The sequence below is a fragment of the Felis catus genome, chromosome A2 (assembly GCF_018350175.1).
Source record: "Felis catus isolate Fca126 chromosome A2, F.catus_Fca126_mat1.0, whole genome shotgun sequence".
In the NCBI taxonomy this organism is placed as follows: domain Eukaryota; kingdom Metazoa; phylum Chordata; class Mammalia; order Carnivora; family Felidae; genus Felis; species Felis catus.
Genome location: NC_058369.1, coordinates 153888153 through 153900991, shown reverse-complemented (window position 1 = coordinate 153900991; position 12839 = coordinate 153888153). Strand labels below are relative to the sequence as shown.

Below are 12839 nucleotides of genomic sequence, written 5' to 3'. Positions count from 1 at the left end.
TTGTTGGATGATGCGGTTGAGAAGGTTCTTCTAAAGTTAGCCTCCTTAGCCTCCTTGTCGCTTCCACCCGTTTGTCCTGGTGCTACCTCCTGAACCACATTCTAGTTTATTCCAGCTTTACACCGTGTACAGGTATTGGTACCCAGCTTTCCTGCCCTTACCATACTCCTCTCCAGGCTAAAGAGACCTAGTTCATAGACATTTTCCTTGAAGGCTTTCATTGTGGCCCCCTCGCCTTATATCCGTCAGGCATCTTCACTGGGGAAGGAGTAGGGGTATGTGTAGCTGAAAGCCTCAGAATCCAGAGTGTCATTAAAGGGACCAGTAGCCCCTCCCCATCATAGGCTGCCAGCAGGAACTTGCTGTCATTAACTCCTCCAGTTTAGATCATGATGAACAAGTGTCTCCTTGCCATTAAATATTGGGAACCCCTCCTATTCGGGCTTACATGCAGTCTGCCCTGGTCTGCCAGCCCTGCATTGGGTGGGGACAGTGGAATGGTGGCCTAGCTGGTCTCCTCCCTAGAATCCACACGCTTCCCTTTACCCATCCATTCTGATGTCTAGACCCTTCACGTAGGCCTTGAGACGTGGCCCCAGCCTGGCAACCTTTACAGCCTGGTCTGGGAGGCAAGCTGCATTCCTGTTTAAGTCCCGTGGCTAAAATACAATTGTGTAAGATACAATGGCAGAGGTTTCTTAAAAGCCTACCCTCGAGTGTCTTTACCTTTTTTTTTGTTTTGTTTTTCAATCAGGTCGACAAACAGCAAGCTGCAAACGTCGACTCTTCGTACCTGGAGTCTTTCTTTCTGTGCTCTCCGAGGGGAATTGTGCCATTTCAGGCGGGTTCACAGAGCTACGAGCTGAGTTTTATGGGTAAGACTCTGCGTTTGGCAGTGACCCCTACTGTTGGAATCTGGCATGCGGTGTGCACGTGGGAATGGGAGCAGAGTGTGTATACACACTGAACACAGCATCAGGGTTCCTTTTTAGCAAGGCACGCGGGATGGTGGTGTGGAAGCCAGTGGAGACCTGTGCTGGAGAGCCTTGGCTCTCTGTGTAACCCCGGGAAAAGCACCTGGCCTGTCTGGGCCACAGCTTCCTCATCTGTAAAATGCGGGCATTGGACTAAATGGACGGGCTGTTTCCCAGGCCGAGGCAAAAGTTCAGGTGCTGATGACTACAGTAGAGACTTTGGACCCATTGGTACCTTCAGAATTGTAAAACCTCCCTGTTCCTTCTGGGCTTCATCGTCTAGGTTAGTGGCTTTATCCATCACTTTTCCTTTTTCTTTTCTTTTCTTTTCTTTTTTTTTAATTTTTCTTAACGTTTATTCATTTTTGAGAGACAGAGACAGCATGAGTGGGGGAGGGGCAAAGAGAGAGGGAGACACAGCATCTGAAGCAGGCTCCAGGCTCTGAGCTGTCAGCACACAGCCCGACCTAGGGCTCGAACCCATGAACCTGAGATCATGACCTGAGCTGAAGTCGGGTTCTTAACCGACTGAGCCACCCAGGTGCCCCTATCCATCCCTTCTTCTAGAGACTTTGCCTTCTGCCATGTTTGTTTGAGCCACCACGGGAAGGCTTTCAGTTTAGTTTCTACCAATCTGTTGTGTTTAATAAGAAATCAGGGCAGGAACTGCCCTCCCTCTAAATGTACTGTCCTTTCAGCTGCACCCCTGGGACGCTCCCTGTATATGGTTGGGTGGTTGCCCTTTCAGGATCAGCCCTACAGGTGCTTTGAAAGATGTAAAGAAGACTTTCTCACGTCCTTGACATTCCAGGTGGTACCTCGCATTTGGGCCCTGTACCAATTGTTGGGTATTAAGCCTCCAAAAACCATTATACCAGCTACTGTATTTTGGAAAGCAATCTGGTTATACATATCAAGAGATATTAAAATATGATTGCCTTTTCATGGTCTCAGGAATCTTTTTAAGGAAATAATTCACCAGAAGGGGAAAAAAAAAGGCTATGAACATGACGATGTTTATTAAAGCCTATTTGATATGCTCTAGTAGAGGAACAGCCTGTAGGGTGGTCAGATAGTGATTAAAACAGGGTATTGAATTTCATTGGAGTATTGGTTAAAATTATGATTACGAAAACCATGCAGTAAAGTCAAAATTTGATACTGTTAAGTGAAAAAGGCAACCTCCCAAGTTTGTTTGTACTTTTCTTCTTTAGATGTTGTATTTCAAATGTTTATTTATTTTTGAGAGAGAGAGAGAGAGCGCGCTATTGTGTGAGTGGGGGAGGGGCAGCGATAGAGGGACACAGACAGTCCCAAGCAGGCTCTGTGTTGACATGGGGCTTGAACTCAAACCATCAGATCATGACCTGAGCCAAAATCAAGAGTCAGTTGCTTGACTGACTGAGCCATCCAGGTGCCTCTAGATGTTGTATTTCAAATCAAGGTTTTTTTTGTTTTGTTTTGTTTTTAATTTTTTAAAAATTTTATTTGAGGGGCACCTGGGTTGCTCAGTCGATTAAGCATCCGACTTCGGCTCAGGTCATGATCTCGCGGTCTGTTCCAGTCCCGCGTTGGGCTCTATGCTGATAGCTCAGAGCCTGGATTCTACTTCAGATTCTGTATCTCCCTCTCTCTTCCCCTCCTCTGCTCATGCTCTATCTCTGTCTCTCAAAAGTAAGTAATGAACATTTAAAAAATGTTTTAAATTTTATTTGAGAGAGAGAGAAAACAAGAGTTAGGGAGGGGTATAGGGGAAAGGGGGGGGAAAGAGAGAGAGAGAATTCCAAGCAGGGATCCTGATCCAGGCTCCAAAGATGCTCCATAAGAGGCCTCTTTATATTTGTACTTTTTTTTTTTTCAGAGAGAGAGAGCCTGGGAGCAGGGGCTGTGGGGGGAAGGGACAGAGAGGGGGAGAGACAGAGAGAGAGAGAGAGAGAGAGAGAGAAAGAGAGAAAATCTTAAGCAGGCTCCATGCGCAGCATAGAGCCCGAGGCAGGGCTCGATCCCATGACCCTGGGATCATGATTTGAGCCAAAATCAAGAGTTGGACGCTTGGGGCTCCTGGGTGGCTTAGTAGGTTGAGCGTCCAATTTCAGCTCAGTTCATGATCTTGCAGTTCGTGAGATTGAGCCCCGTGTCAGGCTCTGTGCTGACAGCTCAGAGCCTGGAGCCTGTTTCCAATTCTGTGTCTCCCTCTCTCTCTGCCCCTCCCCTACTCACGCTCTGTCTCTATCTCTCAAACATGAATAAACGTTAAAAAAAATTAAAAAAAAAAAACAACACAAGAGTTGGATGCTCAACCGACTGAGCCACCCAGGTGCTCCTCAAATCAAAAGTTTTTTTTAAAAGAATTAATATGCATGGTAAGTGCAACTGTGTGCACACATGACCAAAACCAGAGGGCAATAGGAAGGAATAGAAATGTCTTCCGTTGGATGGTGAAATTACGAATGACTTAAATGAAAAAAAATTTTATTCTTTGTGGGTACTATTCTATTGTTTTGGCAATTTAAATGGGTGTTGGACAGAGAAGAACCAATAATGGACCTTGTTCCCGAATCTGGAGAAAGGTGACCAGCAGTTCTCGTTCACTTGGTTCATAGAAACTAGTTCGGAGCCATTTGCGGTATTCCAGGGTCTTTTTTTCCTGTTGCTGATATTGTCATTTGTGAATCTAGTATTGGGATGCCACCCATGTCGCTAGGCACCGTTCTAGGTGCTGACATACCAGGCAGTTTCTGAAAGTGATACCAGCTCTGGGGAAAAAGAAGCGGTGCGAAGAAGCAGCCAGAGAACTGGAGGAGTCCTAGGAGAGCATCTTGTTTGTATCCCAGGAGGAAATTTTGGGAGGAAGGGAGCACCTGTGCCCATGGGAAGGCGGGCCCCCAAGAGAGGGAGGAGCTGGCGCTAAGACCGAAAATTGCAGATGAGCTGGAGGTTTCAAAGGGCGGCGGGAAGGTCTGCGGGAGATGAGAGCCCCGGGAAGGTTGGGAGCAGGGCTGTGGCATGATCTCATTTGATCTTTTTATTGTTTATGTTTGTTTCATTTTACACCAACTCTACTGAAGCAGAATTGCTACAATGGGGTGCATCCGTGTTAAGCGTGCAGTTGGATGCATGCTGACCGATGGCGTGCAGCTGCTATCCTGATCAGGCTCTAGAACTTCCCGGTCATCGATCCAAAAAGTGTCCTCATGCTCCTTTGCAGTCACTCTTCCCACCCCCATTTGCTGTCTCTATAGTTCTGTCCATCCTAGAACGTCACAGAAGTAGAATCTTGTGGTGTTCTCTGCACGTGGCTGACTCCCTTCACTCAGAATGTTGTTTCGATTCACCTGTGCGGTTGCACGTGCAATGGTTCTTCCCTTTTCAGTGCTGAGTAATATTTCATTGTAAGGCTGTACCTTGGTTGGTTTACCCATTCATCTGTTAATGGGCAGTTTGGTTATTTTCACATTTTGGTTATTATAATGATGCTACTAAGAACATTCAAATGCAAGTCTTCGTGTGAGTGTAAGTTTTCATTTCTCTTGGGTGAGTATGAAGGAGTGGGATCGCTAGGTCACATAGGCACCAGGTGTTTAACTTAATAGGAAACTGCCCAACAGTCTTCCCAAGTGGCTGTGCCATTTTATACTTTGACTAGCAATGTAAGTTGATTTCAAGTTTATTTGTTTGTTTTGAGAGAGAGAGCGTGGGAGGGGCAGAGAGAGAGAGGGAGAGAGAGGATCCCAAGCAGTCTTTGCATCAGCAGCGCAGAGACCCAATGCGGGGCTCGAACCCACGAAATGGGAGATCACGACCTGAGCTGAAATCAGGAGTTGCACACCACTGATGTGCCCCGGGTGATGGTTTACTTAAAAGAAAAAAAACAAAAAACGCTTCAACATTTGTTAATTTTTGAGAGAAAGAGACAGAGCACAAGCTGAAGAGGGGCAGAGAGAGAGGGAGACGCAGAATCGGAAGCAGGCTCCAGGGGCTGAGCTGTCAGCACAGAGCCCAATGCGGGGCTCAAACCCACGAGTTGTGAGATCATGACGTGAACTAAGGGCGGACGCTTAACCAGCTGAGCCACCCAGGTGCCCTGATGATTTGCTTTTTAAAGACCTCACTCTGGCTGCAACTTGGACCTGGGTCTACAACATGCATGAATTAAAAATGACATTTCACACTTGATCTAGAAAAATCCTTCAAGATCTAGCTACCACATTCCAACCCATAATTATTGATGCCTGGTTTAGGGTAGCTTATATGGATGATGTGCTGTTATCTGGCTGCCCACGTCCTCCCCTTTACTGTCTGACTTCAATTTAGAGATTAGATTAATTGCTGACTGCTCATCTCATCACTTCTTTGTTTTCTGGGTCTTACAAGAGGGCAGTGAAGGATACAGCTTTTTAATCATGAGAAACTTCCATCCAAAAGGATTTTCTCTTATTCATACATGTCACAGTTCAGTGGTGAAGATCTGCTATATTCCTAGCCTACGAAAAATAACAAGAAACGTTTTCTAGAACTAATTCTCGGTTCTTGTTTGTTTTCTTTTTTCTGTCTAAAGGGATGATTCAAACAAACGTAGCTTCCAAGACCCAAAAGAATGTTGTCAGAAGGCCAAAATTCATGTCTTACGAGGATGTGGAACAGATTAAAAGGGGGTTCAAGTAAGTGTTCAGAAGCAGTGCCTGCTGGCGGATGCTGTAGGTGTTCACCCGCCGATCTCTCCAATCTACTCCTGCATCTGTTTTCTTGAAATCTTCCTGCTTGCATAACACTGCAGTTTCCTTTTGCATCCTCTATGCTTGTGAAGCGGTACAGGGTGGCTGAAAGGGTAGGCGAGCAGGAAATCTGTCTCTTCCTCTGACTCACAGGGGACTTGGCGGGAGCCTCAGCTACCCGGGTCTCAGCCTCTTCACTGTGCACGGCAGGATCGAAGGGCTGTGCCTAGAAATAACCAGATGCACCATTAGAGGGGCTTGTGTTCCTGTGGGTTCTTCTGCATATCTTTTGTTTTGCTGAGTGGATTTGTGGAGGGTAGGCAGCTGAGGAAGAAATGGGAAAAGAGAGGGAAGCGTTAGTTGTCTGGGCAAGGAGATTTGGACATGACACAGTTGATGGAAGGGGACTGTTGAGAGGAAATTTTGCTGTGGAGGATCCTGTGTCGCTCTCCTCTGTGTGCTCATGAAACTCAGTAAAATCTACATTGTTCATGAAGGGTTTTGGGGTTGGGGTTTCCCTCCACCCTCCCGGGTGATACGTGGTTATGTGAAACATTTCAAGGTGGGTGTCAAATCAAGCATGACTTTTTCACAGTTGATTTATTTCAGTTTTTATCAAAACAAGGTGTGTGTGTTGCATTTTGTTGTTTTTATTAAAAAAAATTTTTTTAATGTTTATTTTTGAAAGAGACAGAGACAGAGTGCAAGTGTGGGAGGGGCGGAGAGAGAGGGAGACAGAGAATCCGAAGCAGGCTCCAGGCTCTGAGCTGTCAGCACAGAGCCTGATGTGGGGCTCGAACCCGTGAACCGCGAGATCATGACCTGATCCAAAGTTGGATGCTCAACCGACTAAACCACCCAGGCACCCCTTGTTGTTGGTTTTTAAGAAACTAAGCAATTCGTCCTTAGAGAATTTCCCACATTCAGAATGTATCAAAATTTTTTTTTTTAATTTTTTTTTTAACATTTATTTATTTTTGAGACAGAGAGAGACAGAGCATGAACGGGGGAGGGTCAGAGAGAGAGGGAGACACAGAATCTGAAACAGGCTCCAGGCTCTGAGCAGTCAGCACAGAGCCCGACGCGGAGCTCGAACTCACATACCGCGAGATCATGACCTGAGCCGAAGTCGGACGCTTAACCGACTGAGCCACCCAGGCGCCCCCAGAATGTATCAAATTGAATGCCTGTGGGGTCATCTGATAAGAAATTTCTATGAGCTCATGGCTTGTTCAAGATTTAGAGGCTTGATTAGATCAAGGTTCCATTGTTCGTTAATGGTACAATTTAACTGCTACTTTGTACTTCCTGTCACATTACAGTAGGAGGCACATAATGTCTAGTTGTCCTCCTTAAAATTTGTTTAATGTTTATTTATTTATTTTGAGAGAGAGAGAGCAAGAGAGCGGGGGAGAGGCGGAAACAGAGAGGGAGACAGAGAGTCCCAAGCAGGTTCTGTGCCGTCAGCACAGAGCCTGACATAGGGCTTGAACTCAGGAACAGCGAGATCGTGACCTGAGCTGAAGTCTGACCGTTAACCGACTGAGCCACCGAGGCACCCCTAGTTGTCCCATTTTTAGTGACGAAGACGAGACAGGGTTGTGTTCATTCCAGTCTGACCTCTCTGTAACAACCTCACTGTTCCTCATCTGTTCTCTCACTCGATGGTTACAGTCGCTCCTGCTGGTCACCGTTTCAATCCTTTATTTCATCAGCAGTTATGAAATGGTGGTTTTCTAATCCTGTCAATTCTGCAGTTACTAGCTGTGTACTGTCTGCTAGGAAGAGTTTTCCTCCTGTGTAGTTATCCTGAAATACAGTTTCTACAGGAAAGACAGCAGGATTCTCTTCCCTGGTGCTTCTCGTCTACTCCAGTGTTTATAGTTTCTCAAAGACACTGTAAGACATCTTAATGCTCGCTCGCATATTAGATCCTTTGAAGGTTGGGCAGGAATATAAAAAGGGAGGAATGCTTTCACATCTTGAATCAGTGGGAAAATAACATTAAATTAATTTACCAAATTATGGATAATGACTGCATGTCATTAAAAAAATAATAAAAAATAAAAACTAATAAAAAATAATAAATAAATAAATAAATAAATAAATAAATAATAATAATAAAAATAATAAAAAATAATTTAAAAAAAGCTTTTTTTATTATTATTTTGTAATGTTTATTTATTTTTGAGACAGAGAGAGACAGAGCATGAATGGAGGAGGGTCAGAGAGAGAAGGAGACACAGAATCTGAAGCAGGCTCCAGGCTCTGAGCTGTCAGCACAGAGCCTGATGCGGGGCTCAAACGCATGAACTGTGAGATCATGACCTGAGCCAAAGTCGGCCGCTTAACCGACTAAGCCACCCAGGCGTCCCTAAAACGCTTTTTTTTTTTTTTCACATTTATTTATTTTTGAGAGAGAGAGAGAGACAGAGACAGAGTTAGCGGGGCAGAGAGAGAAGGAGACACAGAATCTGAAGCAGGCTCCAGGCTCCAAGCTGTCAGCACAGAGCTCGACGCGGGTCCTGAACTCATGAACTGTGAGATCATGACCTGAGCTAAAGTCAGATTCTCAACCGACTGAGTCACCCAGGTGCCCCGGATAATAACTGCATTTTAAAAGAGCCTAATTACTAGTACAACTATACCAGGAATGCACAGGAAGGTAATCCAAAATAAAATACAAAGAAAATATTCTCTGGGAAACCTTGGCTTAGTGACTGGAATTTTGGGACGGAACTCGGGCCTGTGGAACAGGGAGCCAAGTGAATTCTTTCTCTTACTTGTAGGCATCAGCCGGTGCAGACCCTGTCAGAGCCGTTAACCTCGACATTGTTCCCTCAGCAGGAGTTCGGCTTGAATGGTTATGAGGTACTGGTTTTTGCTTTTTGGTGTATCAATTGTTTAGAAATGGGGGAAGGGGCTTAGCTGTAGATCTGTGTGTTTGGATGAAAGAATGGTTGGCTTCTATGAAATTCATGGATCAAGATTCAAAGGCCTCCAAATGGTAATGGCGCTACTTTCCCAGAGAACAGCCACCCCCTCCAGGTCACCTTGCTGCCCTGCCATACCCGATCCCTTTGGGGCGCGTCCTTGCGAGAACCCTCTGAGCTATTAGGATCTCTGCTTCATGGATGACAAAAGCGGGAAGTCAGAGAGTGAAAGTGCCTCATCTGTTAGTGGGACTTAAAAAGCAGGTTTCTGGGGGAGGGTACAAACTGCCTCAGCTCGTCACCTACCCTGGTTGGGGCAGTACTCGTTCTATACCGTTCCGCGTCCACGTCACGCTCCAGATTTGAGTGTAGACCTCTTACACACCTTCAGTGCCTCTGCCCCTGCTCTAGCTTAAGGCCCTCCCAGGTCACTGCACCAAGTCCGACACCTCCAGGGGGCGTCCCTTTGCCTTTAAGCATCGTGTGTTGCCAGCCATCAGTCAGCCTGCTCCGATGGGCCCAGTGCCAGCGAGTTCGTGACTAGAATGAACTGCCAGATGTGGAAACCCTAAGCCAGCTTATCCCACCTGCTGCTGGGGGCCTGGCAAGGATACCCCATGGCATCAGGGGCCACGTGTGTGGACATATCGTGCTCTAAATGTCTCATGTTTCACGTTTACATGGTTTTTAATTTTCTCAGCTGTTAGAGATCAATCAGCAGACTCTGGAATATGACACAATAAGCGAGCGTTTTAAAGCTTCCATGAAAAATTTCAAGATTGAAAACATAAAGAAGATCAAGAATACAAAGCTCTTGAATGCTTTTGAAAGGTTGGTGGCCACACGATCAGGGTTTTTCTTTGTTTTTTGTTTTTCTTTTTGTTTCAATGTGAAGTTTGAAAGGATTAGTTACAAGCTGTACTTTAAAACCAGTTCACTGGTTTATTTTATTTTACTTTATTTATTTATTTTTTTAATATTTATTTCTGAGACAGAGCATGAGTGGGGGAAGGACAGAGAGAGAGGGAGACACAGAATCCGAAGCAGGCTCCAGGCTCTGAGCCATCAGCACAGAGCTCGATGCGAGGCTTGAGCTCACGAACCGCGAGATCATGACCTGAGCCGAAGTCGGACGCTCAACCGACTGAGCCACCCAGGCGCCCCATGGTTTATTTTATAGTGAAGAGTGTCTTCAGGGTCTAGTTCGTTTTTTCATTTAAAAAATTTTTGTTTTTTAATGTTTATATTTGAGAGAGAGACAGAGCTAGCGGGGGAGGGGCAGAGAAAGGGAGAATCAGAATCTGAAGGAGGCTCCAGGCTCAGAGCTGTCAGCACAGAGCCTGACACAGGGCTCGAGCTCATGTGAAATGGTGACCTGAGCCGAAGTCGGACATTTAACCCACTGAACCAGCCAGGCGCCCCTCATTTTCTTTTTTTTTTTTCTAATGTTTATTCACTTTTGGGAGAGACAGCATGAGCAGGGGAGCAGCAGACACAGAACTCAAAGCAGACTCCATGCTCTAAGCTGCCAGCACAGAGCCCGACGTGGGGCTCAAACTCACCAACCATGAGATCATGACCTGAGCTGAAGTCGGACGCTTAACTGACTGAGCCACCCAGGCACCCCTGGTTTTTTCATTGTGTAAACTCGAACTTCTCTCTTTTGGCTTCACTTTTATGATTCTTTGATTTCATGTGTCTGTCATTTATTTTTATTTAAAAAAAATTTTTTTTTAACGTTTATTTATTTTTGAGACAGAGACAGAGCATGAAGGGGGTAGGGTCAGAGAGAGAGAGGGAGACACAGAATCTGAAACAAGCTCCAGGCTCTGAGCTGTCAGCACAGAGCCCGACGCGGGGCTTGAACTCAGGGACCGCGAGATCATGACCTGAGCCGAAGTTGGACGCTTAACCGACTGAGCCACCCAGGCACCCCAGATGTGTCTGTCACTTAAAAGTTTTCATAAATTTACTTTTTTGTAGCTGGAACAAGAAAATTTTAAGGCAATTCGACTTTGGTTTGGGATTAATGTCATTAACTGGAGTGGGGAGAGGAATGCTCTGGGCATTAAGTCTCACATTTCCTTCATTAGGAAGAAAATGAAGATGAACAACAAAAGGGAAAACATCCTGTTTTGTGCCACAAGCCGCGCCCATGTGGAGTCTATCTGTGCGAATAATTTTGACTGGATCTTACATGGGACTGATGAAAACAAATATGGAAGAGGTTTGTGCTAGAATAGAGACGCCTCACTAGTAGAATCGTATCTCAGGCTCTATTATGAGGTATATGCCATGAATTTGTACTCGCCAGCACATGTAGGCTTTTGCATGCATGGAGAATTAAGCTCTTGTTAATCTTTTGTTTTTCTTTTTGAGAAAGAGAGAGAGAATGAGTGGTGGAGTGGGGGGAGAGAGAGAGGGAGTCACAGAATCCGAAGCAGGTTCAGGCTCCGAGCTGTCAGCACGGAGCCTGTCGCAGGGCTCGAACTCACGAGCCGTGAGATCATGACCTGAGCTGAAATCGGACGCGTAACTGACGGAGCCACCCAGGTGCCCCTCATGTTAACCTTAAATGCCCAAATTAGAGTGGTACATTGACCTGGGACTTGATTGCTGTACCATAGTCCTGCTCCTTCCTGTCTTGGGTTTTTTTGCAGGGTGGAAGGACCGAAGAGTTTCAGACATGCTTGCAAAGGATTCTACCTGTCGGCTACATTGTCCGCCATTACTTCCGTTCTAGCTATGGCTCTTCCTGACTTGTGTCCAACCCTGTGAAGCCACTAGAAGTAGCCTTCCATTGCCACTGATAGGTTCTAATCGTGGGAGGAGAGGCCTCTCTCTGTCTCAGGCCATGCTGGGTCACCTGGGGACTAAAGTAGCGTGGGTCTGCCCACACACACAGTGTCTTTTTCGGCTCCTTCTTTTTGTTCCTAAATTCTCCTTTTCTTTCTATAATCCTTTTCTTTCTTTCTTTCTTTCTTTCTTTCTTTCTTTCTTTCTTTCTTTCTTTCTTTCTTTCTTTCTTTCTTTCTTTCTTTCTTTTTAAGAACTTCAGAAGTTCAGGGGCACCTGGATGGCTCTCAGTTAAGCATCCTGCTCTTGATCTCGGTTCAGGTCTTGATCTCAGGGTTGTGAGTTGAAGCCCCACGTTAGGCTCCATACTGAGCATGAAGCCTACTTAAAAAAAAAAAAGAATCTCAAAAGTTTAATTTTATTTAAATTATGAGCTACTTTTTAAAAATGTTTATTCGTTTATTTATTTTTAATTTTTTTTTGACGTTTATTTATTTTTGAGACAGAGAGAGACAGAGCATGAACGGGGGAGGGGCAGAGAGAGAGGGAGACACAGAATCGGAAACAGGCTCCAGGCTCTGAGCCATCAGCCCAGAGCCTGACGCGGGGCTCGAACTCACGGAGTGCGAGATCGTGACCTGAGCTGAAGTCGGACGCTCAACCGACTGAGCCACCCAGGCGCCCCTATTCGTTTATTTTTGAGAGAGGGAGAGCAGGGAAGGGGCACAGAAAGAGGGAGAGAATCCCAAGCAGGCTCCGTGCTGTCAGCTCAGAGCCCGATGTGGGGCTTGATCTCGTGAACCGTGAGATCATGACCTGAGCGGAAATCGAGTTGGATGCTTAACCAACTGAGCCACCCAGGCGCCCCTGAGCTACTTTTTACTTGACTTAATTTCTCTCTCTCTCTCCCTCTCTTTCTTTTTTTTGAATCTAGTTGACACACAATGTTACTTTCAAGTGTAGTACAGCTTGGTGATTTGATACATTTATTCCTTATGCTATGTTCACAAGTGTAGCTGTCATCTGTCCCATTACATCCCTGTTACAGTATCATTGACTGTATTCCTTAAGTTGTGCTTTTCATTCTTGTAATTTACTCATTCCATAACTGGAGGCCTGTATCCCTCTCCCCTCCACTCATTTTGCTCAATCAACCCTCCTATCCCCTCCCCTCTGGCAACCATTGGTTTGTTCTCTTTATTTATAGGTCTGATTCTGATTTTTGATTGTTTATTCTTTCTTTTTTTTTTTTTTTTTAATTTTTTTTTTAACGTTTATTTTTGGGACAGAGAGAGAGCATGAACGGGGGAGGGGCAGAAAGAGAGGGAGACACAGAATCGGAAACAGGCTCCAGGCTCCGAGCCATCAGCCCAGAGCCTGACGCGGGGCTCGAACTCACGGACCGCGAGATCGTGACCTGG

The 12839-nt window shown here is 45.6% G+C and overlaps 1 protein-coding gene across 3 annotated transcripts in view; it reads left to right on the top strand.

Moving 5' to 3' along the window:
- Positions 1-12839, top strand: part of ZC3HAV1 (zinc finger CCCH-type containing, antiviral 1) — a 63231-nt gene that overhangs the window by 37058 nt on the left and 13334 nt on the right. For all 3 annotated transcript variants that reach the window (XM_006929411.5, XM_045052820.1, XM_045052821.1), the window contains exons 8-12: positions 755-875; positions 5533-5635; positions 8479-8560; positions 9323-9453; positions 10716-10849. In XM_006929411.5, coding sequence (XP_006929473.2) covers positions 755-875; positions 5533-5635; positions 8479-8560; positions 9323-9453; positions 10716-10849 — 571 coding nt within the window. The remainder of the gene's footprint in view (positions 1-754; positions 876-5532; positions 5636-8478; positions 8561-9322; positions 9454-10715; positions 10850-12839) is intronic.